The 23,426-nt window shown below is 49.3% G+C and overlaps 1 protein-coding gene and 1 long non-coding RNA gene across 4 annotated transcripts in view; one reads left to right on the plus strand and one right to left on the minus strand.

Annotated features, from left to right (window-relative positions):
* The first annotated feature begins 3,050 nt into the window (after positions 1-3,050).
* On the plus strand, positions 3,051-11,057 carry AOC1 (amine oxidase copper containing 1). The gene is made up of 5 exons (XM_024754544.1): positions 3,051-3,109; positions 6,610-8,191; positions 9,013-9,298; positions 9,653-9,785; positions 10,005-11,057. The coding sequence occupies exons 2-5, from the start codon at positions 6,613-6,615 to the stop codon at positions 10,272-10,274; spliced, it is 2,268 nt and encodes a 755-aa protein (XP_024610312.1). The 5' UTR covers positions 3,051-3,109; positions 6,610-6,612; the 3' UTR covers positions 10,275-11,057.
* Positions 11,058-11,096: 39 nt separating this feature from the next.
* LOC112405920 (uncharacterized) overlaps positions 11,097-23,426 on the minus strand; it is an 18,639-nt gene continuing 6,309 nt past the window's right edge. Inside the window, exons 1-8 of one of the 3 annotated variants that reach the window (XR_003004454.1) lie at positions 17,777-17,876; positions 17,533-17,608; positions 16,383-16,529; positions 15,974-16,074; positions 12,932-13,069; positions 12,656-12,742; positions 11,862-12,019; positions 11,097-11,260 (exon numbers count right to left, since the gene is read on the minus strand). This is a non-coding gene — a long non-coding RNA (uncharacterized LOC112405920). Of the gene's footprint in view, positions 11,261-11,861; positions 12,020-12,655; positions 12,743-12,931; positions 13,136-15,973; positions 16,075-16,382; positions 16,530-17,532; positions 17,609-17,776; positions 17,877-23,426 lie in introns of those variants that run through there. The other 2 variants (XR_003004453.1, XR_003004455.1) reach the window with 2 other exon arrangements.

Consider the following 23,426-nt stretch of genomic DNA (forward strand, 5'->3'; position numbering starts at 1 on the left):
CCGCAAGGGGAGAGGCCACAGCGGTGAGAGGCCCGCGTACCGAAAAAAAAAAAAAAAAAAGTACAAAGAAATAAGGTCATTGCAGATTTAATTAGATAAAATGAAATTATACTGGAGTAGGGTGGGCCCTTAATCCAATGACTAGGTATCCCTGTAAGAAGAGGAGAGACACAGACATGGGGTGGGGGTGGGGCCGCGGGGGTGGAGTGGGGAATGTCATGTGACCACGGGGGCAGGGACTGGAGAGATGCGTCTACAAGCCAAGGAACCCTGGGACACCAGGGATTGCCGGCAACACCTGAAGCTGGAAGAGGCAAGCGAGGGCCCTCCCCTAGAGGTTTCAGAGGGAGACTGGCCCTGCCAGCACCTTGATGTCAGCCTTCCAGCCTCCAGAACCGTGAAAGAATAAACTCCTGTTGTTTAAACCACACAGTGTGTGGCACTTGTTACAGCAGCCCTGGGCGTCTAACGCAGGGGAATCTAAACAGAGCCGCAGGCCTTGAGAAGCCACAGTCCTGAGGGCCAGCTCCTTCTGAATCCTGCAGGATCCCAGTCGGGCACAGCTCCCGCGGCACTTATTCTGTGCTACCCTGTAACATTTTTATCTTTCTATGAACATTTTTCGTGCTCCTTCAAAAGAAAAACTGAAATGTGCACTCGTACACCCTCCCTGCCTTCCTGCACAAAAGTAAGTGGTGGCCTCACCATCCTTCATCCTCCAGGAGTGAGCCCTGCAGTGGTACCTGCTCCCGAGGCTGTTTCTACCCTGCGATGCAACTACCTTGTGCCCACGTCCTGGGGATGGCGCTCCAGAACGACTGCATCATCGCATCCCCTCCCTCAAGCATATTTCCCTACATCTCTGCCAACACTTGGCATCATCCAGCTTTCTCATTTCTGCCAGAAATGGGTATAAAATTATATCCCGTTGTTGAAGAATTTGCAGTGTTCTAAAACCGCTACATTTGGTCACCTTGTCACGTGCCTTGAGCCCCTTAGGCTTCCCCTTCTGGAAGTTACCCTGAGATTCTTCACTCATGTTTCCGTTGGGATGACTTCCTCTCTCTGGCCAATTTTTTAGGAGTTTTGTGTGTGTTTCCAGATATTAGTCCCTCTCGATATTTTTTTAAAAACAGCTTTCTTAAGATAGCATCCTCTTACTACACAATTCACCCATAAAGTAAATAATCGGATGGATTTTAGCATATTCACAGATATATACAACCCTCACCACAGTCAATTTGAGAACATTTTCATCAGTTCGAAAAGAAACCCCACATCCATTTGGTATCACCACCTGCACAACCTCCCTTCCTCAGCCTGAAGCAACCACTAATCTACTTTCTGTCTCTATAGATTTGCCTGTTCTGAATTCTTCATTTAAATGGAATCATATAATAGGTGGTCTTTCTTAACTGGCTTCTTTCATTTCACGTGTTTGTTGTTTTTGTTTTTTTGTTTTTTGCGGTACGCGGGCCTCTCACTGTTGTGGCCTCTCCCGTTGCAGAGCACAGGCTCCGGATGCGCAGGCTCAGCGGCCATGGCTCACGGGCCCAGCCGCTCCGCGGCATGTGGGATCCTCCCGGACCGGGGCACGAACGCGTGTCCCCTGCATCGGCAGGCGGACTCTCAACCACTGCGCCACCAGGGAAGCCCCATTTCACATGTTTTAAGATTCATTCATACTGTAGCATGTATCGGTACTTCATTTCTTTTGAATGCAAAATAGCATTCCATTGTGTGGATACATCACATTTTGTTTATCCATTCATTAGTTGATGGACATTGGGCTGTTCCCACCTTTTGGCTATTATGAATAACGCTGCTATGAACATCCATATACAAGTTTCTGTGTGAGCATATGTTTTCATTTCTCATTCACTTAAGAGTGGAATTTCCAGACATATGGTAACTCTATGTTTAAGCATTTCAGGAGCTGCCAGCCTGTTTTCTGAAGTGGCTGCACCATTTACATTCCTGTGAACTCTGTAGAGGGTTCTGATTTCTCCACATCATAACCAGCACTTGTTATCTGACTTTCTGATTTCTGAAATTGCAAACAAGTATCGGGTTGATTAACAGTTTTCTCCTTCCTTCATCTAGCTGTCAGTAAATACTGAAGTGACTTGCAAGAAGCAGGAAGATAATGAGAAAGACAAAAGGCATGTAATAATAAAAGAATAAGCCATCAAGAATCGGTGAGCAAGGGAATTGTGTAGCTTGGTTCTCCAAGCCACACCATGTTCCTGACTATTCTTTCCCTTTGACCAAGAGCATCCTCCCTGCCCACTTTTGCCCTTGCCATCTAACTAAGCCACTCCAGTACTATCACCCCTCCTGGCACAGGTACCTGCCCCATCCCACCCGCACTTCCCTTTCCCTTTTCCCTTCTCTGGGCCGCAGCCTCGGCCATCCTGATAGACTTTCTTCCCAGCCAACTCCTCCCTCCTTCCTGAATCCTGTCAGGGTCTCAGAGATGGCTAATATGACTTCTTCTGGAGTCTCAGCTCAGTGGCTTCTCTCTCCCAAACTATCCTGTCTCTGATTCTCCATTTACACATGGGTTAAATTCTCTGTTTTTTGTTTTGGTGTCAGTCTCTACCAGCTTCTGCCTCCGTCTGTATATCTGCTTCAGGCGAGACTACTTGCTAGTAAATTTCTCCTTTTCCTTATCTCCGGCCTCTGAAACTCACCACCTACTTTAACGGACCTTGGCACAGCACAGATCATAACAGAGGAAACACAGACAACTCCTGTGAAAGGTGTCCCTGCAGAAGGAGGATGATAGGGAAGCAGATCTAGGGCACAGGTGTTGTTGGGGAGAACAGAAGTGAACCCAGCTGCTAAAGTGGTGAAGGACTGGGCAGTTTCCAAACTTGGGTACTTGGGGTAACAGACACCTTTTGGACTGCAGCCACCAGAGCCCCGTGCACTTCCTTGTACCACTGCCCTTGCCCATTGTGGAGCCTCCTGAGCTGTAGGTCACCACCTTGGTCAGCACATGCCTCACCCTGTCCCTCCCTCCAGGGCGGGACCAGTAGAGCCATAAAGCTCAAGGAGTCAGAGACAAAGTCTGGCAGCAAAGGTGAGCCCAGAGCAGAGCACACAGGTATGTACTGATGGGATATCCAGGGAGAGTCAAGCAGGGGTTGACTGGGAAGGGGGGAAGCAAGGGAATATGGACATGGAGTGAAGGGTCAAGAGAAACAAGTACACAAGACACAGCCCAGAAGGTGTCACTCCAGGGCACAAGCTGCCCGGGGGCAAGATGGGAAATGTGCAGCGAGGAGGCGGCTTCTGTTCTTCGGGTGCTGGAGACGAGCAGTGGAGAGGAGAGGGTGCGTTTCACATCTCCCAGCATGGAGGTCTCACTGGCCACTAAGTTCTCCCTTCTCCCATGGCTTCATTGTCCACCTCACCCACTGCCCATTTGGACATTGGACAAGAGGATGGTCCTGGGAAAGGGAAAGGTTAAAGGAATAGCCAAGTTCGGCTTAAAGGACCGCAGGTCTCTTCCTCATCTCCCTCCTTAGCGGAGCAGAAAGCAATTTGGCGATAAGAAGTGTTGATGAAAATTCAGTTAACTACCAAGTTAAGAAGTAAAAAGGAGAATTTGATTCAAGTCAAACTGAGGATTAGAACTCAGGGAGCAGATTCTCAGAAAGCTCTGAGAGCTGCTCTGCCAGTTAGAAGTGGAAGGCACAGTCATATACATTTTCAAGACAAAAGGATCATACATCAAAATGCCATATTGACATTTTACATAAAGTTCACCAAGGATGCACAGTCCAGGTAAACACACATAGAGCAAAGCAGCAAGTCACCATGACCCCCTGCAGAGCTGGGAAAGAACACCCTTCTTATAAGTGGTTACATTGCTAGCATCAGAAGAAAGGGAAAAAATTGATCTTTACGGTCCAGCAGGCACTCCCATCTTTGAGGAGCTCTGGTTAATGTGTAACACAGATGCACCTTGCATTTTAAGGAGGGAAGGAGGGAGGCCCAAACAAACACAGAGAGAAAATTCTATGTTTAAGTTTTTCTTGTCCTACCTTAAAATGTAAATTTGATTTCATTATTTCCCCTGTTTAAGATCATTAATCTTTCAGTGGAAAGCATTTGGTGATCAAATATTTGGTCCCCCAATGCCAGGATGGTTGCTTATCTGCTCTGGATCCACCATGTCCCCCAATGCCCTGTCTTACAGCCCAGTTCTTTCTTTCCTTTAAGGGGATTAGGCTAATAGAATGCTTGGCATGGACTGATAGGCTGGTTGTCCAATAAGACTTATGCTTGGCATGGACTAATAGGACTAGGTTGTCCAATAAGACTTACGCCAATTTTACTCTGTATGTGAACTGTGCATGCCCACTATTTTATACAGAGCTATAGATATGATCAGTAGTTTTATCAGGTCTAAACCGTATTTGTGTGGAGGGGTCAAAATTCCCCCTTTTTGTTGCCATATCTGTTTCTCTCCTTCAGAGGTGATTTCTTGAGCCTGTAGAAAGAAATCTTTTATTGAGTTAGCGGGGTGAACGGACAGCAGTGGACATTCCGGAGGCCGGACAGGACAAGTATTTAAAGCTGCCCAATTGGCTGTGGCATCCGCAAGCTGGTTTCCTTTAGCTTCTGCAGCGTCAGATTTGGAATGCCGTGTTGTTTTCCTAATTGCTAACTGTTTGGGCAGTTGTATAATGATTAATAACTCTTCAACCTGTTTTCTATTTTTTTATAAGTTGCCCTGAAGAGGTTTAAAACCGCACTGTTTTCACAGCATTCCAAAGTTGTATGCCACTCCAAAAGCATAGCAACTGTCGGTATAAATATTTGTTACCTGGGCTTCCCTGGTGGCGCAGTGGTTGAGGGTCTGCCTGCCGATGCAGGGGACGCGGGTTCGTGCCGCGGTCCTGGAGGATCCCACGTGCCGCGGAGCGGCTGGGCCCGTGAGCCATGGCCGCTGAGCCTGCGCGTCCGGAGCCTGTGCTCCGCAACGGGAGAGGCCACAACAGTGAGAGGCCCGTGTACCGAAAAAAAAAAAAAATGTGTTACCTGGGTTTAGCTAGTTGACAAGCTAGAGATAAGGCAGTTAACTTGGCTTGCTGTGCTGACTTTGTTTCTGGTAAAAAAAAAAGTTTTCAGTTATGTCCATTGTGGACGTTATTGCATACCTGGCTCGGCAGTGTCCCGTTCATCCCATAAGTAGGACCCATCTATAAATTAAATTAGGTCAGCTTTATCGATAGCAGCTTCTTATAAGTCATTCCTGGGAACAAGAAGATAATCTGTTAACAAGATACGGTCATGGTTGTTTTCTTCCTGTGCTTCTGGAAGCAAAGTTGCAAGGTTAATGCTATTACATCAAACCAAGGTAGTATTAGGAGCAGAAAGCAACAACTTCGTAAGTTAGCTGGCTTACAGAATTGTGCTGAGTGTGGTGAGAATTTAAAAGAGACTCAGCTGAGTGTATGACATAAATAGTTAAAGGAGACCTTATTACTATTTCTTCAGTAGCCTTACGAGAGAGCTGTTTCTGAAATAACCCTCATACCAGGTGGAAGTCCTTTTGCTACCGAGTTTAACTTAGTTTTGGAGCATAAAGCAAGTCATCTACAGGCATTTTTGTAAAAGCATCAGGTTAAGACAATAACTATCTATAAATGACAAAAGACTTAAAAAGCATGGTTAGGGCTTCCCTGGTGGCGCAGTGGTTGAGGGTCCGCCTGCCAATGCAGGGGACACGGGTTCGTGCCCCGGTCCGGGAAGATCCCACATGCCGCGGAGCGGCTGGGCCCGTGAGCCATGGCCGCTGAGCCTGCGCGTCCGGAGCCTGTGCTCCGCAGCGGGAGAGGCCGCTACAGTGAGAGGCCTGCGTACTGCAAATTAAAAATAAATAAAGAAATAAAATAAAAAGAAGAGTAGCTCGCATTTCTTGAGTGCTTCCCAGAGGCAGGCTTTGTTCTAAACACTTTATCCTTATTGTCCAACCGATTTTTCCATTTATTTCCATTCCACCATTGGGTGAATGGAGGCCCAGAAAGTTTAAGCAAGGAGACCAAGGTCACACAGCTGTTCCCAATGGTGAGATGTACTAGCACTCGAACTCCGGCAGCCTGGCTCCAGAGCCACATCTTTGAACTTCTACACTAAATTTCAGATTTTATCTACATAAAAAATATCGTGTTGTATCAAAAATGCAGTTTTGCCGTCAATACCATAGCACAATAGGCATTTTGTGGGATTTGAGGGGCACTGTGAATCTCCGAGTGACCTAAAGCTGGAGAGATAAGAGCCGCCCCGCAGATGACGCACAGAGAAGGGGAAAAGGAGTTTGCACAAGTAAGAAAATCTACGGGACTAAAAGAGGTTTACGGACCAGGGAGGAGACAGCAGAATTAAAGTCGATGGACAGCAGAGACCAGAGCAGTGTTGGGAGCTGCGTGGGTCCCCTGCTGCCACTGAGGGCTGCCTCGAGCTGGGCGGGGACGAGCCAGGAAGTGAGTCTGTGGGAAAAACACGAGGCCAAGGGATATCGTAGTCCAAGACCCGACCTGGTGGAAACCCATTTCCTTCCATAAAACTAAGTTCATCTATTCCACTGCATTCCAGACCATGGGGCGGAAGACCCTGGCCCTCGGCTGGGCGGGTGCTGCCATCCTGGTGCTACAGACATTGGCCACGGCAGAGGGCTCCCCACGGACCCCCGGCAACAAGGGCAGGGTGTTTGCGGACCTGAGCGCCCAAGAGCTGAAGGCCGTGCACAGCTTCCTTTGGTCCCAGAAGGAGCTGAGGCTGCAGCCATCCAGCACGTTGACCATGGCCAAGAACTCCGTGTTTCTCATTGAGATGCTGCTGCCCAAGAAGCAGCACGTGCTGAAATTTCTGGATAAAGGCCACCGGGCTCCCGTTCGGGAAGCGCGCGCTGTCATCTTCTTCGGAGCCCAGGAGCATCCCAACATCACCGAGTTTACCGTGGGACCACTGCCCAGGCCCCATTACATGCGACACCTGCCCCACAAGCCCGGGCACCAGGCCTCCTGGGCCTCCAGGCCCGTGTCCAAGGCAGAGTATGCCCTCCTGAGCCACACCCTGGAGGAGGCCAGCAAACCCCTGCACCAGTTTTTCCGTCGCACCACGGGCTTCACGTTCGGAAACTGCCACGAGCGGTGCCTGACGTTCACTGACGTGGCGCCCCGCGGCTTGGCCTCCGGCCAGCGCCGCTCTTGGTTCATCCTGCAGCGCCATATGGAAGGCTACTTCTTGCACCCCACTGGGCTGGAGCTCCTGGTGGATCACGCAAGCACGAACCCCCAAGACTGGACGGTGGAGCAGGTCTGGTACAACGGGAAGTTCTACCGCAGCCCCGCAGAGCTAGCTCAGAAGTACGATGACGGAGAGGTGGATGCGGTGGTCCTGGAAGATCCGCTCGCCAAGGACAAGGATGGAGAGAACCTACCAGAGGCAGCCCTCTTCTCCTTCTACCAGCCACGTGGGGACTTCGCCGTCACCAAGAACGGCCCCCGCCTGGTGCAGCCCGAGGGCCCCCGCTACAGCCTGGAGGGCAACACCGTGCTCTACGGGGGCTGGAGCTTCGCCTTCCGGCTGCGCTCGTCCTCGGGGCTGCAGGTCCTGGACGTGCACTTCGGAGGTGAGCGTATAGCCTACGAGGTGAGCGTGCAGGAGGCCGTGGCGCTGTACGGAGGACACACACCCGCGGGCATGCAGACCAAGTACATAGACGTCGGCTGGGGCTTGGGCAGCGTCACTCATGAGCTGGCCCCTGGCATCGACTGCCCGGAGACGGCCACCTTCCTGGATGCCCTCCACTACTACGACGCCGACGGTCCTGTCCTCTACCCTCGAGCCCTCTGTCTCTTCGAGATGCCTACGGGGGTGCCCATCCGGCGACACTTCAACTCCAACTTCAGCGACGGCTTCAACTTCTACGCGGGCCTCAAGGGCCAGGTGTTGGTGCTGAGGACCACTTCGACGGTCTACAATTATGACTATATCTGGGACTTCATCTTCTACCCCAATGGGGTGATGGAGGCCAAGATGCACGCTACCGGCTATGTCCACGCCACCTTCTACACCCCCGAGGGGCTGCGCCATGGGACCCGCCTGCACACGCACCTGATAGGCAACGTGCACACCCACCTAGTGCATTACCGCGTTGACCTAGACGTGGCAGGTAGGACTCGGGCTCGGAACCACCCTCCGGGCCAAGTGTCCGCATCAGAGCAAAAACTTACACTCATGGGAGATGTGCTTAGACTCCCCCTGGAAGCGCGATACCGGGAGAGTTGACCCAGCCTGCATGCGTGGAACCTGCAGTGCTAGAAATCCGTGTGCCCCTGCAAAATGGTGAACGTGACTAGTGCCAGCTGTTCCCCTGGTGCTGCATTGACCCCCTAGGGGGACGGACCGGAGAGAAAGGAGTGCACAGGGCGGGGGAGGTGATAGTGCCCAGGAGTGTAAGAAATGTCGCTGTCTGGTGCTTTGAGTGGATGCGGTGACATCGGGAATACTCCTCGTGTCTCTTGAGTTAGTGGTGTCACCTTAAAAGATGTCATGGGCGTAATGACAGGATTTGGCCTGACATCAAACCACATGTTAGAAGAACCCCCCGTGACCAGGCGGGCAGCTTCTTCTCACTCCGCCCCTCTTGCCCCTGGGCCCAGAGGGCACTGACATAGTCTCTTCCCCTGGGGAAAGGCCAGCTGCCCTTTGCTGGGGCCAAGGCCTCAGCAAACAGACACAGAGCTCTGCTCTCAAGAGGAACTGTGCAGAGTGGCGGTGGAATCACCGCAGCTGCCGTGCCCGACCCTGAGCTGTCTGCTAGTTCCTCGCTCCCTTCCCTCCACCGCCGTCTGGCTCAGTGCACGCCCCTGATACCCTCTCCACTCCCGTGGTTTGTTGCTGGGTGCGGTCGGGAAGGAAGGCCCAGGGCGGATAAGGACGCTTCAGTGCAGGGCGCTTGCTTGACTCTCTTCCTTCCCTCCGCACACTCAGGCACCAAGAATAGCTTCCAGACCCTGCACGTGAAGCTAGAGAACATTACCAACCCCTGGAGCCCGAGACACCGCCTGGTGCAGCCGACTCTCCAGGAGACGAGGTTCTCCCGGGAGCGTCAGGCGGCCTTCCTCTTCAGACAGACTCTGCCCAAGTACCTGCTCTTTACCAGCCCCAAGAAGAACCCCTGGGGCCACAAGCGCAGCTACCGACTGCAGATCCACTCCATGGCCGACCAAGTGCTGCCCCCGGGCTGGCAGGAGGAACAGGCTGTCACCTGGGCCAGGTGAGGGAGGCCCAGGAGGCCGGGAGGGCGGGAGGCTCTTCTCAGTGTCCCTGTGTTTCCCTGTGTCCGTGTGCGTCTGTGTTTCTGTCCATGAGATTCTGAGTGTATGCTGTGGTGTATCTGGGCGTGTGTGTGCGTGCACATGTGTACGTTCTTGGTCACGTGGCTCTGTGTTTTGGGAGGGGAAGTACAGAGCCCCTGCGGAGCCCTGGAGCCTCTGTTGGCAGTGTGTCTGGCTGACTCCCAGGGGATGATCCCGCATCTGAGGGAAGGCAGTAACTTTCCCCCATCGTTGACCCTGAAGATGTTCCCTGGGAGGGGCTGGAGGCTACCTTCTTCTCTCTGCCCGGACAGGTATCCCCTGGCAGTGACCAAATACCGGGAGTCTGAGCTATGCAGCAGCAGCGTCTACAACCAGAACGACCCCTGGGACCCACCTGTGGTCTTTGAGGAGTTTCTTCACAACAATGAGAACATCGAAGATGAGGTACCAGCTCTGCCCTCTTCCAGCCCCACCCTGAGACCGGATCCCCGCTCAGTCCCAAGATCTGTGCCCGGTCCCAGGATGGTGAGGGCCGGCTTGCTGCTTGGAGAGCAAGCTCGGTGGTCACTGGATTTGCCCCTTCCTTAACCATGGGGCTTAGGGGGGGTGCCCACCCCTTCCCCTCTGAGCACCCTCAGCACCGCCCACCCCTCTCTCCTGTAGGACCTGGTGGCCTGGGTCACAGTGGGCTTCCTGCACATCCCCCACTCCGAGGACATCCCCAACACGGCCACGCCCGGGAACTCCGTGGGCTTCCTGCTCCGGCCCTTCAACTTCTTCCCAGAGGACCCATCCCTGGCGTCCAGAGACCTCGTGGTCGTGTGGCCTCTGGAAAATGGCTCCACCTATGTCCAGCGCTGGATCCCTGAGGAGGATGGGGACTGCTTGATGCCTCCCCCTTTTAGCTACAATGGAACCTATAGGCCTGTGTGAAGGCCCCCTCCCCCCACTAACTCCCACCTGAAGCCCGAGTGCCCCCCCTACCCCAAGCACAGACAGTAAACCCCCTCAGGCCTCAGCTCCTATGCTGCCTCCTGCGGAAGGCGTAGCAGATGAGGCCATACACCAGGCCGGGCGTGCGGCACACACACAGATGAGAAACACAGGCCTTGGCCTCCACCCCAGAGAAGACCTCCATCACTAAGGCGAGGACACTCACTGAAATACCCGGTTGACCTATCAGGTCAGTTTGGAGAATCTGAGGCTGACGGCTCCCTCTCGGGGGGCTGTGGGGGACCCTTCTGGGGGGCTGATAGGCATGCAATAGTGCAACCACAGGAATACACTATGGAAAAATCGAGCAAAATTGCCAACACCTTTACCCTTTGACACACTGATCCAACTTCTCGGAGTTATCCTGGACATCTACCTACAAACAGAGGAAGAACAGATGTACACAGTAATCCACTGCAGTACGGTTTGTACTGGGAGAGTCTGGAAACGACCCAAACGTCCTTCTACAGGAGAGAGCCTACAGATCTGAATAAACTACGGAGTGTCCACACAGTGCCATTTTAGGTGATTGTAAAAGAAACGAATGAACAGGGACCTTCTCTATACTGATGGGGAAAGATCTTCAGGATATACTAAGTAAGAAAATAGGTATAGAACAATATATAGATAGCATGCTAATCTTCGTGTAAGAGAGCAATTGTGTATTCATAAAAACCCTAGAAAAATACACGTGATTCTAATATAAACGGTTACCTATTGTCTTCGTCCATTCAAGCTGCTGTAACAAAATACCATCGTCTGGGTGGCTTTTAAACAGCAAACGTTTATTGCTCTCAGTTCTGGAGGCTGGAAGTCCAGGATCAGGGTACCAGCAAGGTCACGTGAGGGGCTTCTTCTGGGTCAAAGACCTGTGACTTTTCGGTACACCCTCCCATGGCAGAGGGGTGAGGGGTCTTCCGGGGTCTCTGTTATAAGAACATTAATCGATTCGTGAGGGCTCCACCTTCATGACTTAAGCACCTCCCAAAGGCCCCATCTCCTAACACCATCACATTGGACATTAGCGGGGACACAGGCACTGAAACCACAGCACCTGAAGACACAGGGAGAAACGGGATGGATGAGGCAGGGAAGGGAGAAGAGATGCTCCGTTTGGCTGGGTTTCTTTGTGGGCTTTTTTCTTTTTGAGTGAAGAGAGCCTGAGGGGACCCACAGTGGGGCGGGCAGGGTGGTGGGGAGGGGCGGGGTCTCCTCCCTCCCTCTGGTGGTCGAGGGAGCCTCCAAGTGTCCCGGCCACAGCACAGTCCCAGGTTGGTGGGTCCCCAGGTGCCATCACCTCCCACCCCAGTGCTATGTTGTTTTTATTTTTTAATCATGGGAACATATTACCTACTCAAAATAATAAAATCTAAGTTTTAAAAGAAAAAGAGAAGGAGGGAGGAAGGAAGGAACTCTTATTGCTGATTAATGGGATAAAGCAGCTGGCCAGGATGGATGGATAGACAGACTCAACCCCCCACAAAGATGTCCACATTCTAACGTCCCTGGGACCTGTGAATACGTCACCTTACACGGCAAAAGGAAGGCGTCCTGCAGGTGTGATTAACGTAAGGATCCTGAGATGGGAAATTCTCCAGGTGGCTCGAGATCATCACAAGGACTTCTCAGCGTAAATCTTCTACATTGTTCTTGGCTCTGGGGTGGGTTTTTTCCTTCTGAGGGTCCTTCCCGGTAAGAGAGAGACAGGGGGTCAGAGAGGAGGGAAGCTGCCACACTGCTGGCTCTGAAGTCGGGGAAGGCGCAACAAGCCAGGGGTGTCGGTGGAAAAGGCAAGGACATGGATTTTCCCCGAGAGCCTTTATTAGCAACACAGCCCTGCAGACTCTAGACGGTAAGAGAATAAACGTGTTGCTTGAAGCCACTAAGCTTATGGCAGCTTATTTATGGCAGCGATAGGAACCAATACAACAGGTGTGGATTTCCACCCGGACGACTGTGGCTGGAAGGAAGCAGAACAAGCGAATCTTCCACTGCCCCCTCACCACCACCTATGTGTCCCCGTCTCTGCTCGGAGCTCAGTCACCCAAGCAAGCCCAGGACCAGGATCTGCCGACTGGGAACCAGGGCACACAGGGGGAGGGGGCCGAGTCCTGGCTTTTTGACTGGATGTTAATTATACAGATTCCAACCTTTCCCCCAAGACAGAAGATCGTAATTGGTTTAAGGGGACCCAGATGAGAGCAGGTTAGAAACCAGAGGACAAGGGGCTCCTTCACATGCGTTTTGTTGTGTGTATGGGACTGTTGCATCCCCACCCACACTGGGGGCAGCTTGAAGACCAAAACCCATCCCTCACTTACCTCTGTGTCTCTTCATAGCAGGTCTGATGGTGTTCTGCATTCAGTGGCCCCCAGTGGTGCTTGTTGAGTGGCTGAGTCACCAACAGCCTAAGAAATGCAAACTCCAGATTACACCTACTCCTCGTGTCCTCTTCCCCCCACCCTGTTCTTGTTCCCTGGCCCTAATCATTTGGGCCATTTCCCTGGCTACAGCACCGCCTCCCCACCTAACGAGACGGCAAGAAAACCTGAGTGTCACACTTCAAAAGGCAGCCCCAAGCACCCCAGAGTCTTCACCTCCCCCTCGTGCAGGCTCCAGACCCCTGGTGGTCCTTGCAGGCAGCCACTTTTCAACCTCTTCCCTTCTCCTCCTTCGTCAGCTTTTCTCTCATTGCTCCTCCGTGCTGAAACCATGATGCAGCCCCCAGAATGTGACTGGCCAGGGATGCAGAGAAGAGGAAGGCTCAGACCCCACCCTCACGACATCCATCCATGGTCATGCTGGGGAGACAGCCCAGAGAGTCAGTAAGTGCAGCCTGTGGGGCACTGTCATGTGATGTCATGAGACGTGGGCTTCTCTCCAACAGACATCTTCTTGTTTTATAAAGACTGGAAGTCTGGTCCCACCCTAGAGCTGCAAATGGCCCCCAAAAGTGCCATCCTAGCGTGACCTTTGTGAACACTTTCACCAGCAGTTCATTGTGTGACCCTGACATTCTCAAGTACACGACATCCCTGGGCAGATGAATTCTTCTTGAGCACCACGTACACGCTGGGGCCACTGGCCTCGTCAGGCCCTCCCCAGGTGGGAGAAGGGGGAGCAGCAGGTGTCCCCACCCGAGCCCTAGCCCCAGACCCAAGAGGGTGGGCCCCAGAAGAGGCACGGCTCCAGAATCCTCATGACCAGTCTGACTGATCCTCTGAAAATACAGGTGGCTCCAAGAAACCCAGGTCCAGCTAGATGGTATGGCCCAGCCAGCCAGCCCAGGGACCAGAACTTCTTGAGGACAGCTTCCCAGCACTCACAGGGCCTGAAGGGGGCACCAACAGGACAAGGTCTCTAAAGCTGGAGGATGCCAGTAAGAGCAGAGCCAACCATGAAATCCTGGGGCTCTGAGCTGTTCATCAGGACTGTGCTGGTGGTCTCTGCCTAAACCCGTGGGCTGCCCTGTGGACCAAGCCCTCCGCCGCTATGCCCCTCCACTTTTAGGTGTCCTTAAGTCTTCCCTCTGGACACAAGTGCGCCCCAGAGGCTTACATCCTCAGCTTCCATCGAGCTGGCAGCTTGTCCGGCTGTGGACCATTAGCCACCGGGACCTGAAACATCATTTGTGAGCCCCCAGTGAAAATGCAGGCCCTGGCTCAAAAATTAAGAATTTCAAGATGGCGACAACAGAAAGTTAAACTAAGTGTGGGGCCTTTTGGACTAAAGTCATACGCCCATGAGGCTGCCTGCACCTGGTACTGAGTCCAAGCTCTCTCTGCTCGCCACAGACAGGCCAATATATAAATCGAGAGACGAGGTGTTGAGGCAAAGGAATACGACTTTATTCGGAAAGCCGTCAGACCGAGCAGATGGTGGGCTAGGGTCCCCCAAAAAACCGTCATCTTCTCTCTGCAGCCATTCACAGGTGGGCAGGGTCAGAATGTCTCTCTGTGAGCTGAACAAAGGCACTTTAGTTTAACAGTCGGGCAGACGGGCAGGGTTCCCTGTGGCGGGTCATTGTGTATGCTTACAGCTATAGACAGTGATTATAATAACAAAAGCAATGAAAAGCAAAGGTTACAGTAAAAGAAACAGATTCAACGTGGAGTCAGAACTGGCTCTTCCCTGTCACACACCCACTGCTTTCCTCAGCTGCATCCCCAAAGTGGCAGACTGCATCCTGGGCTGTAATATAGCAACGTAGTAATACAGCAAGTAATTCACAAAGCTCTTCTGCTCCCAAAAGGAAATAAATATTTATTAATTCAATATACCAGTTACAGTAAATATATAATTTTAACTAAATATAAGCCTATGGAAACAGAGCAATTATGCAATTCTAACCCTGTTACCTTGGCAGTAAACTTTTTTAACTAAAAAGACATGATTCACTAAACACTTTTCTCAACTGTAGATCCTCCAAGGTCTAATCTTAAACTCTTGGCCAGCTTCTAAACTAGTTCTCAGAGCACGTATATTAATGGTCTCGTTAATCTCTCCTCTTAAATTCGTTCTGCTCTCTCAGTTACGGGGAGATGTTTGGATTTTTTGTGATAATACCACCTGTGTGATAACTGACCTGCTCTTTTTAATTGCACGATTCCCTGTCCTGGGGCCACTTTGAGCTCCGCATCCCATAATCTGGAATTTCTAATGGATGAAACCAGGATAAATCTGATAAAAATGAAAACATACCAAGTGTAGATGTTGGATCCAAGGATTTGGCTAGAAAGTTAAAAGGATGCCTACCAGGGAACTCCCCGGTGGTCCAGTGGTTAAGACTCTGCACTTTCATCGCTGAGGTCACAGGTTCGACCCCCATTCAGGGAACTAAGATCCCACAGGCTGTGCGGTGCAGCCAAAAAAAAAAAAAAAAGACACCTACCAAACCCACAGGCTAGAGCATTCAAGGATTGGTTTGCAAAAGTCACAGTATCCCCATCAATGCCTGAGAATTGATTCCGTGTTACAGTTACCCACTGCCACGTAACAAACTGCCCCAATTTAGTGGCATAAAATAACAAATATTTTATTATGCTCCCAAACTCTGTGGAACAGGGATTCAGACAGGACACACCAGGGATGTCTTGTCTCTGCTCCATGATGTCTGGGGCCTCAGCAGTGAGGGCTCAAAAGCTGAGAGTATCTCAGAAGACTAGGAGGAACATCTGGAGTCTTCTTCCCTTATGTGTCTGGCACCTGGGCTGGGATGACTCGAAGGCTATGCTCGGGAGGGACTATAGACAGAGCACTTATGCGTGGCCTCTCCATGTGGCTTGGGCTTCCTCACAGCATGGTGGTCTCAGAGTAACCAAACTTCTTAGGTGGAGACAGGGCTTCAAGAGTGGGTGTTCTAGCAAACAAGAAGGAAACTGCATGCTTCTTATGACCGAACTTCAGACGTCACATGACTTCACTTCTGCCATACTCTACTGGTCGGTGAAGTCACCAACTCACCCAAATTGAAGGGAAGAAAACACAGACCTCACATCTCAATGAGAGGAGCATTTATTCGTATATAATTTTTGTAATCTTGAAAAATGTTTAATTATCCAAAACTAGAAATTCTAATATATGACAAAATAAAACTCAAGACCGGGAAATATCAAAAGGGACAAAGAGATATGTCATACCTGTATATAAAAAAGGATACTGGAGGGAATCCCCTGGTGGTCCAGTGGTTAGGACTCAGCGCTCTCACTGCCGTGACCTGGGTTCAATCCCTGGTGGGGAACTAAGATTCCACAAGCCTTGCAGAGCGGCCAAAAAACATTTTTTTTAAAAAGGACACTGGATGCATATCAACTAATCATAATGTATGAATCTTATTAGGATCCTAATCTGAGCAAAGAGAATCAAAATATTCATGAGACAATTGGGAAATTTGAACACTCATTGGATATTTAACGCTACTAAGAAATTATTATAAATTTTTTAGGAGTGATGATGGTATTGTGGTTATGTTTTAATAAGAATTCCTTATCTTTTATAGATAGGTGCTAACGTATTTACTAATAAAATGATATGATGTCTGTCACTTACTTCAAAATAATCAGGTAGAAGGGCTGTGGAAGAGTCCGTGGGGTATAAATGAAATGAGATTAACCACGCGTCGTTGAACCTGGATTCAGGAGGGTTTGTTTTATTCTTTTCTCTACTTCCGTGTATGCTTGAAAGAGGATGATACACCTTGATAAAAGAAACAAGAGATGAAGGAGATACAACATGTGTGCACCTAACAAGATTATCTCAAGTGCAGGAAGAAAACATACTTAGTACATAACTCAGAAACTGACAGGTCAAGCAGATGAAAACTAAGCAGAGATATGGATTATCTGAATAATACATTTAATAAGTTCAAACTTATATATTGATATAAACCTCTACACTCTACTTGAAAGTTGCTAGGACGGTAATTTTTTATTTATTTATTTATTTATTTATTTATTTTTGGCTGTGTTGGGTCTTCGTTTCTGTGCGAGGGCTTTCTCTAGTTGCGGCGAGCGGGGGCCGCGGTGCGCTTGCCTCTCACTATCGCGGCCCCTGTTGTTGCGGAGCACAGGCTCCAGACGTGCAGGCTCAGTAGTTGTGGCTCACGGGCCTAGTTGTTCTGTGGCATGTGGGATCTTCCCAGACCAGGGCTCGAACCCATGTCCCCTGCATTGGGGGGCAGATTCTCAACCACTGCGCCACCAGGGAAGCCCCGAGGGTAATTCTTAAAAGCTCTCATCACAAGAAAAACAAATGTAACTATGTGAGGTGATGGAAGTTAACTGGGCTTGTTGTGGTGACATTTTGCAGTACGTACATGTATCAAATAATTATGTGGTACAGCTAAAACTCATACAATGTAATATGTCAATTATATCTCAATAAAACTGATGAAAATTTAAAATAAAAATAATAAAAGGATATGGCATGAGCAAATATGTGATGGGGATATTTCACCAAGTCTCAACTTCCTACACACAAGAACTGGATCATAAGAACAAAACACTGCATCTACGTAATTCAGCAATTACTATTTTACTAAAAATAAGGAAGACCCGACCAAGGAAAGAGAGAAAAGCATTATTCTGAAATCTGTGGCACCGCATCACCATATTTTATAAGAATACATACGAAATCAAGGGTATATGTCAAATTTAAAAATAAAGGGGGCTCAGGCTGTCCCTACGCTTCTTTTCCTCACCATCTTCATGCCTTCCTTTCGCCAAGGCTTCCCAGGCGCTGAAGACCGGTTCCTTCTGGCCTCCGCATCTTTGCTCCTTTGGGGAGAAAGAGCTGAGCTTTCGCGGCGCCGCCGCCGGCTGGGCGCTAGGTGGCGCCGCTGCGCTTCTGCGCCCACCCACACCCTCCCACCCCCGCCACGACGCCGCCCCGAGCCCGAGATCCCCTCCAGACCCGAGGCTCCTCCGCAGCCCTGCTGTACGCACCACTGGGTCCAAATTCAGCGTCCAGACAGGTGCACCTGGGCAGGACTGGGAGTGATGGCAGGCTACAGAGTGGCCAGACGCCTGCCTTCCTGCAGGGAGTGTCTTCTCCAAAGCCCAGCATTCACGTCTTATTGCATATTATTCACTTCCCTTACTCCTTCCTGCCCCCTCCTCGGGGCCCGTTTCTCCTTCAGCTTCTGTTCCCAAGCCTCCTGGGTTGTCTCAGGCCGCCTACTGGCTCCATTCTGAGTCGGGAGAGCAAGCAACACGTTTGCCAGAAAGAGCACCGCCGAAAACCACGACAGGCCTCTTATTATCAAGGAAAGAAGCCCCGGGTTGTTGCATTAGTGGGTTATTTTAATTCTGTAGATTAGTCTCACCTTGTCTGTAGCTGAAGTAACAGAACCATCTCCAACCCGCGAAAGCACGAATGGAGAACGTACTTTCGGCACGCAGGGCTGTCTCTACATAACTGGCCATAATAGAGGGGGCATTTGGGCTGGCCGTGAACTAATTCTGGAACCTTTGTACCACGTGCGCATTATCCACCTCCCGGTCCAGGGAGGATAACCAGGGGCAGGCAGGGATCACAGCAGTGGCTTTAAGAAGTGACAGGCTCCACCCTTTGGCAGCCATCCAAGGTGTGCAGCAAGGCTCCTGGCCGACCAGACTTGGCCATCAAACTGAGTAGGTTAACAAGGGACAAGGAAACGTAGAGAATGCAAGCTAGAGGAGAAGCCTGCTTCCTCCTGGACCTCCACTTTCCCCAACCTTCTTTTCTGTTTTCAAGGAGACATGGGAAAAAATAAGGCCATGGGCGTGGTTGGTTCTCCCTTCCCTCCCCCCATGCCTCGGAATGAAGGGCTAGTGCCATTTCCACCTGGGAGATGGGCCAACGCTGCCCATTCCTGTTCTACCTGATCATCTATGGAAACTGGGGCGGGAGGGGGTGGACAGCAGACCAGCACACCTGTCATCTTTCTCTCCTCCCTTCCACACCTGCATCCAGCTGGTGGGAAAATCTGAGACAGTTTGGGGTGAGAGGAGACTCACGGAACAGCCCTCCACTATCTGCTGTAGTCTCCCCTAAAGAGATTGGGGCCACCCCCAATTAACAATTCGTGTGAGCTCGCTTGCCTTTGCTCCTGCTTGCTTACCCCTAACCCCAGGACTCCAGTGGGGCAGGTTCATTCCGGGTTCCCTGGTGCCCAAGGAATGTGAATTAAGCAAACAAAGTTTCACATTGCGCTTAATATTCCAGAAAACTGTCTGAATACCTTTCATTTTTCCAGCAGTAAGGAGGTAAATCTCTTTTTTTTTTTTTACTGTATGGTTTTATTTATATGTGGAATCTAAAAAACAAATGCACAAACATAACAAAACAGAGTTATAGGTACAGAGGACAAACAGGTGTTTGCCAGAGGGGAGGGCAGCAGGCAGAAGAAAGAAAGGAGTGAGGGAGATTAAGAGATACAAACTTCCATTTGCAAAATAAATGAGTCATGGGTAAGAAATGCACCCTATGGGGAATAGTTAATAACTATGTGATATCTTTGTAGGGTGACATATCCGTAACTAGACTTATGGTGGTGATTGGTTTGAAATGTATAGAAGTATCAAATTGCTGTTATGTAACAGACACTAACATAATGTTGTAGGTCAATTATACTTCAAAAACAGACAAACGGGGCTTCCCTGGTGGCGCAGTGGTTGGGAGTCCGCCTGCCGATGCAGGGGACACGAGTTCGTGCCCCGGTCCGGGAAGATCCCACATGCCGCGGAGCGGCTGGGCCCGTGAGCCATGGCCGCTGAGCCTGCGCGTCCGGAGCCTGTGCTCCGCAACGGGAGAGGCCACAGCAGTGAGAGGCCCGCGTACAGCAAAAAAAAAAAAAAAAAGACAAACGACAAACAGAAAAACAGATCAGATTTGTGGTTACCAGGGGCAGGGGATGAGAAAAAGGGAGATTGTGTGAAGGCAGTCACAAGGTACAAACTTATAAGATCAATAAGTACTAGTGATGTAATGTACAACATGATAAAAATATAATTAACACTGCTCTATATATACATGAAATTTGCTAGGAGGGAAAATTCTAAGTTCTCATCACAAGAAAAAAATTTTTAATTTCTTTAATTTTGTATCTATATGAGACGATAGATGTTCACTAAACTTACCATGAATCATGCTTTAAACTTACACAGTACTTTATGTCAGTTATATCTCAATAAAACTGGAAGAAAAAAATGAAGTTCATAATTGTAGTTTAAAACCATTATTCCAATTAGCCAAATAAGTTTCAAGGTTTAAGGAGGTAAATCTTAAACCTTTCATCTTAACACCATTAAGACAAGTTCGTTATAGGATTTGGACAGAGCACTTTTATAACAACTGATCCAATATTTAAAACATCAACAGTTTTTATCCTAGCCATTGTTTTTTAATTTTTGAGGTTATCTAAACATTGTTTCAAAGCTTTGAAACTACTAAAAGACAAAAGATGATGAATGTCTGTAAAAGGAAAAGGAAGGTAACAAATCTTTCAGCATTAGGGGGAAAATCTAATCTTCTTAAACACAAAGGGTTACAGTTCAGTAGAAAATAACTTCTTGTAAAGAGGAGCCAGGAAATGTATTTGCTTTGAAACTTTTTACTTTTAACCTTCAATCTTCCTGAGGAAGCTGTTCACTGTGCTTAAAAAAAAAAAGCAAAAACAAAAAACAAACAAAAACTTTTTTTAACTTCTGATCATAGTTTCCTTGAAATAAGAGGAGTGTCTTCAACATTAGCTGTTATACTTATTAATAGCATCCCACATCTGAACATTATCTCTAACACCTGGAATACTCTATGATTAACTCATAAGTTAACAAAACAAAACTCACAGAAAGAAAGGAGGGAGGGAGGGAAGGAAGGAAGAAAAAGAAGAGATCCGCTTTCAAAATGATGGTGTGAGAAGCTCTGCAAACCTCCTCCAGAGCAAAACACTCATAACTGGTAAAAAAATATATTTAATTGTATTTTTCAAGCGTTTAAAGTCTCTGGGACCTCAGTTCCTCTTGCCTCAGTTTGCTTGTAGGTCAGAGATTTCATGCTGGGAGCAGCAAGCTGAGAAGACCAGAGCTATTGCTTCCACCCAAAGCCCCACCTTGTAAAGCAGGAGCGTCACTCAGAGAAGGAAGCCACTGTCTCTGCCCCCAGCTCTGAAGCAGTGGTTCAAATTGTGCCATGGAAAGGAAGGCCATAAGAATAGAGAGCTATGATGTGAAAGAAAGAAAGAAAGAGAGAAAGGGAGGGGGGAGGGAGGATGGAAGGGAGGGAAAGAAAGAAAGAAGGAGAGAGAGGAAGAAAGAAAAAGAGAGAAGGAGAGAAGAAAGAAAGAAAGAAAAGAAAAGAAAGAAAGAGAGAGAAAGAAAGGAAGTAAGAAAGGGAGGAGGGAGGGAGGGAGGAAGGAAGGGAGGGAAAGAAAGAGAGAGAGAGAGAAAGGAAGGAAGGAAGAAAGGGAGGGGGAGGGAGGGAGGGAAGGAGGGAAAGAAAGAAAGAAGGACAGAGAGGAAGAAAGAAAGAGAAAGAAAGAAAAAGAAAGGAGAGAAGAAAGAAAGAAAAGAAAGAAAGAAAGGCAAGCTGACTTTATTTAGAACAAAATGTTGGGGAAGATCTAGCATAAAGGTGCTCTTGAAAACAATGGAGATTTTGGTGGTAAACAGTGACGAGAACACTGGTAGCTCCATAAGAGCAATGAGCTAAACTGCAGGTCAGCTAGTTTGTCAGAGAAAAAAAAAGAGAGAGAGAGAGACAGCGAAGACTCCTCCAGAAGTCAGAACAAACCTCAAAGGCTGGCCTCAAAAAACCACTCCCAAGTATGAGATTAGAACACTCCCTAACACCGTACACAAAAATAATAAAGATGTAAAAAAAAAAAAAACACTCCCATAAAGAGGCCCAAATTTAAACTGGATCAGACGGTGAGGCACTGCATACCCCAGGCATGGTTGAAAACAGTAGAGCCGTCAGCCAGTAGTCAGTGGAGCCTAACATCTGAGTGTGATGCCAACAGAGACAGAAGGTTTAAGAGAGGGGTCATGGGGCTTCCCTGGTGGCGCAGTGGTTGAGAGTCTGCCTGCCGATGCAGGGGACGCGGGTTCGTGCCCCGGTCCGGGAAGATCCCATATGCCGCGGAGCGGCTGGGTCCGTGAGCCATGGCCGCTGAGCCTGCGCGTCCGGAGCCTGTGCTCCGCAACGGGAGAGGCCACAACAGTGAGAGGCCCGCGTACCACAAAAAAAAAAGAGAGGGGTCAGGGGAAGAGAAAATCAAGCTACTCTCGTCCCAGGGTGCCTGTGCACAGGCTGAGTCTGCACCCTCTGGGGAGCAACGTTAGAGGCTTCACACTATGGGTAAACACACTCCACAAAAATAGCCCAGCAAAGTCACCAAAGCAACAAACCAGCAACAGCAAGAAGCCTGGGGGCGGGGGCAGGGGCAGTGTCCAGTATCAGTGCAAGTTTGTCTTAACTGTCTTAATGGTCTAAAGAAAAACTATATACATTTGACTTCATCACCGTTAAAAACGTTTGTTCTTCAAAGGACTTTATCAAGAAATTAAGAGGACACGGGACTTCCCTGGTGGTGCAGTGGTTAAGAATCCGCCTGCCAATGCAGAGGACACGGGTTCAAGCCGCGGTCCGGGAAGATCTCACATGCCACGGAGCAACTAAGCCCGTGTGCCACAGCTACTGAGCCTGCGCTAGAGCCCACAAGCCACAACTACTGAGCCTGCGTGCCACAACTACTGAAGCCCGCGCCCCTAGAGCCCATGCTCCGCAACAAGAGAAACCACCGCAATGAGAAGCCCGCGCACCGCGATGAAGAGTAGCCCCCGCTCACCGCAACTAGAGAAAGCCCGCGCGCAGCAACGAAGACCCAATGCGGCCAAAAATAAATAAATTATTTTAAAAAAAAAAAGAAAGAAAGAAAATAAGAGGACAACCGACAGAATGGGAGCAAATATTTACAAATCATATACCTGACAAGGGTCTGGTGTCCAGACTCTATATGTGTACGCGTGTGCATGCCCACACACACACACACACACTTTATCAATACAAAAAGACAAATAATTAAAACTGGGCAAAGCACTGAATAGACATTTCGCCTAAGAAGATGTCAGATGGCCAATGAGCATATTAAAAGGTCATTAGAGAAATGCAAATCAAAACCACAAAGAGATACGATTTCACGTTCACTAGGGTGCTAAAATCAACAAGATAGACAATAACGCATGTGAGCGAGCATGTAGAGAAATGGGAGCCGTCATACATTGCCGGTGGAAATGTCAAATGCTGCAGCCATCTTGCTACTTCTGTAGATTAATGATTGCCTAGGGCTGGAGAGTGTTGGGGAGAAATTTGGAGTGATTGCTAATGGGTGTACGGTTTCTTTCTGGAGATGCTAAAAAATGTTCTAAAATTCAATGTGGTAATGGGCACACAACTCTGTGAAAATATTAAAAACCACTTTAAATGGGCGGATTGTATGTATGTGCGTTATATTTTAATAAAGCTGTTATATTTTTAAAAACAGAAGAGAGGGGGCTTCCCTGGTGGCGCAGTGGTTGAGAGTCCGCCTGCCGATGCAGGGGACGCGGGTTCGTG

The sequence above is a fragment of the Neophocaena asiaeorientalis genome, unplaced genomic scaffold (genome assembly GCF_003031525.2).
Source record: "Neophocaena asiaeorientalis asiaeorientalis breed wild unplaced genomic scaffold, Neophocaena_asiaeorientalis_V1.1 scaffold407, whole genome shotgun sequence".
Taxonomy (NCBI): Eukaryota; Metazoa; Chordata; class Mammalia; order Artiodactyla; family Phocoenidae; genus Neophocaena; species Neophocaena asiaeorientalis.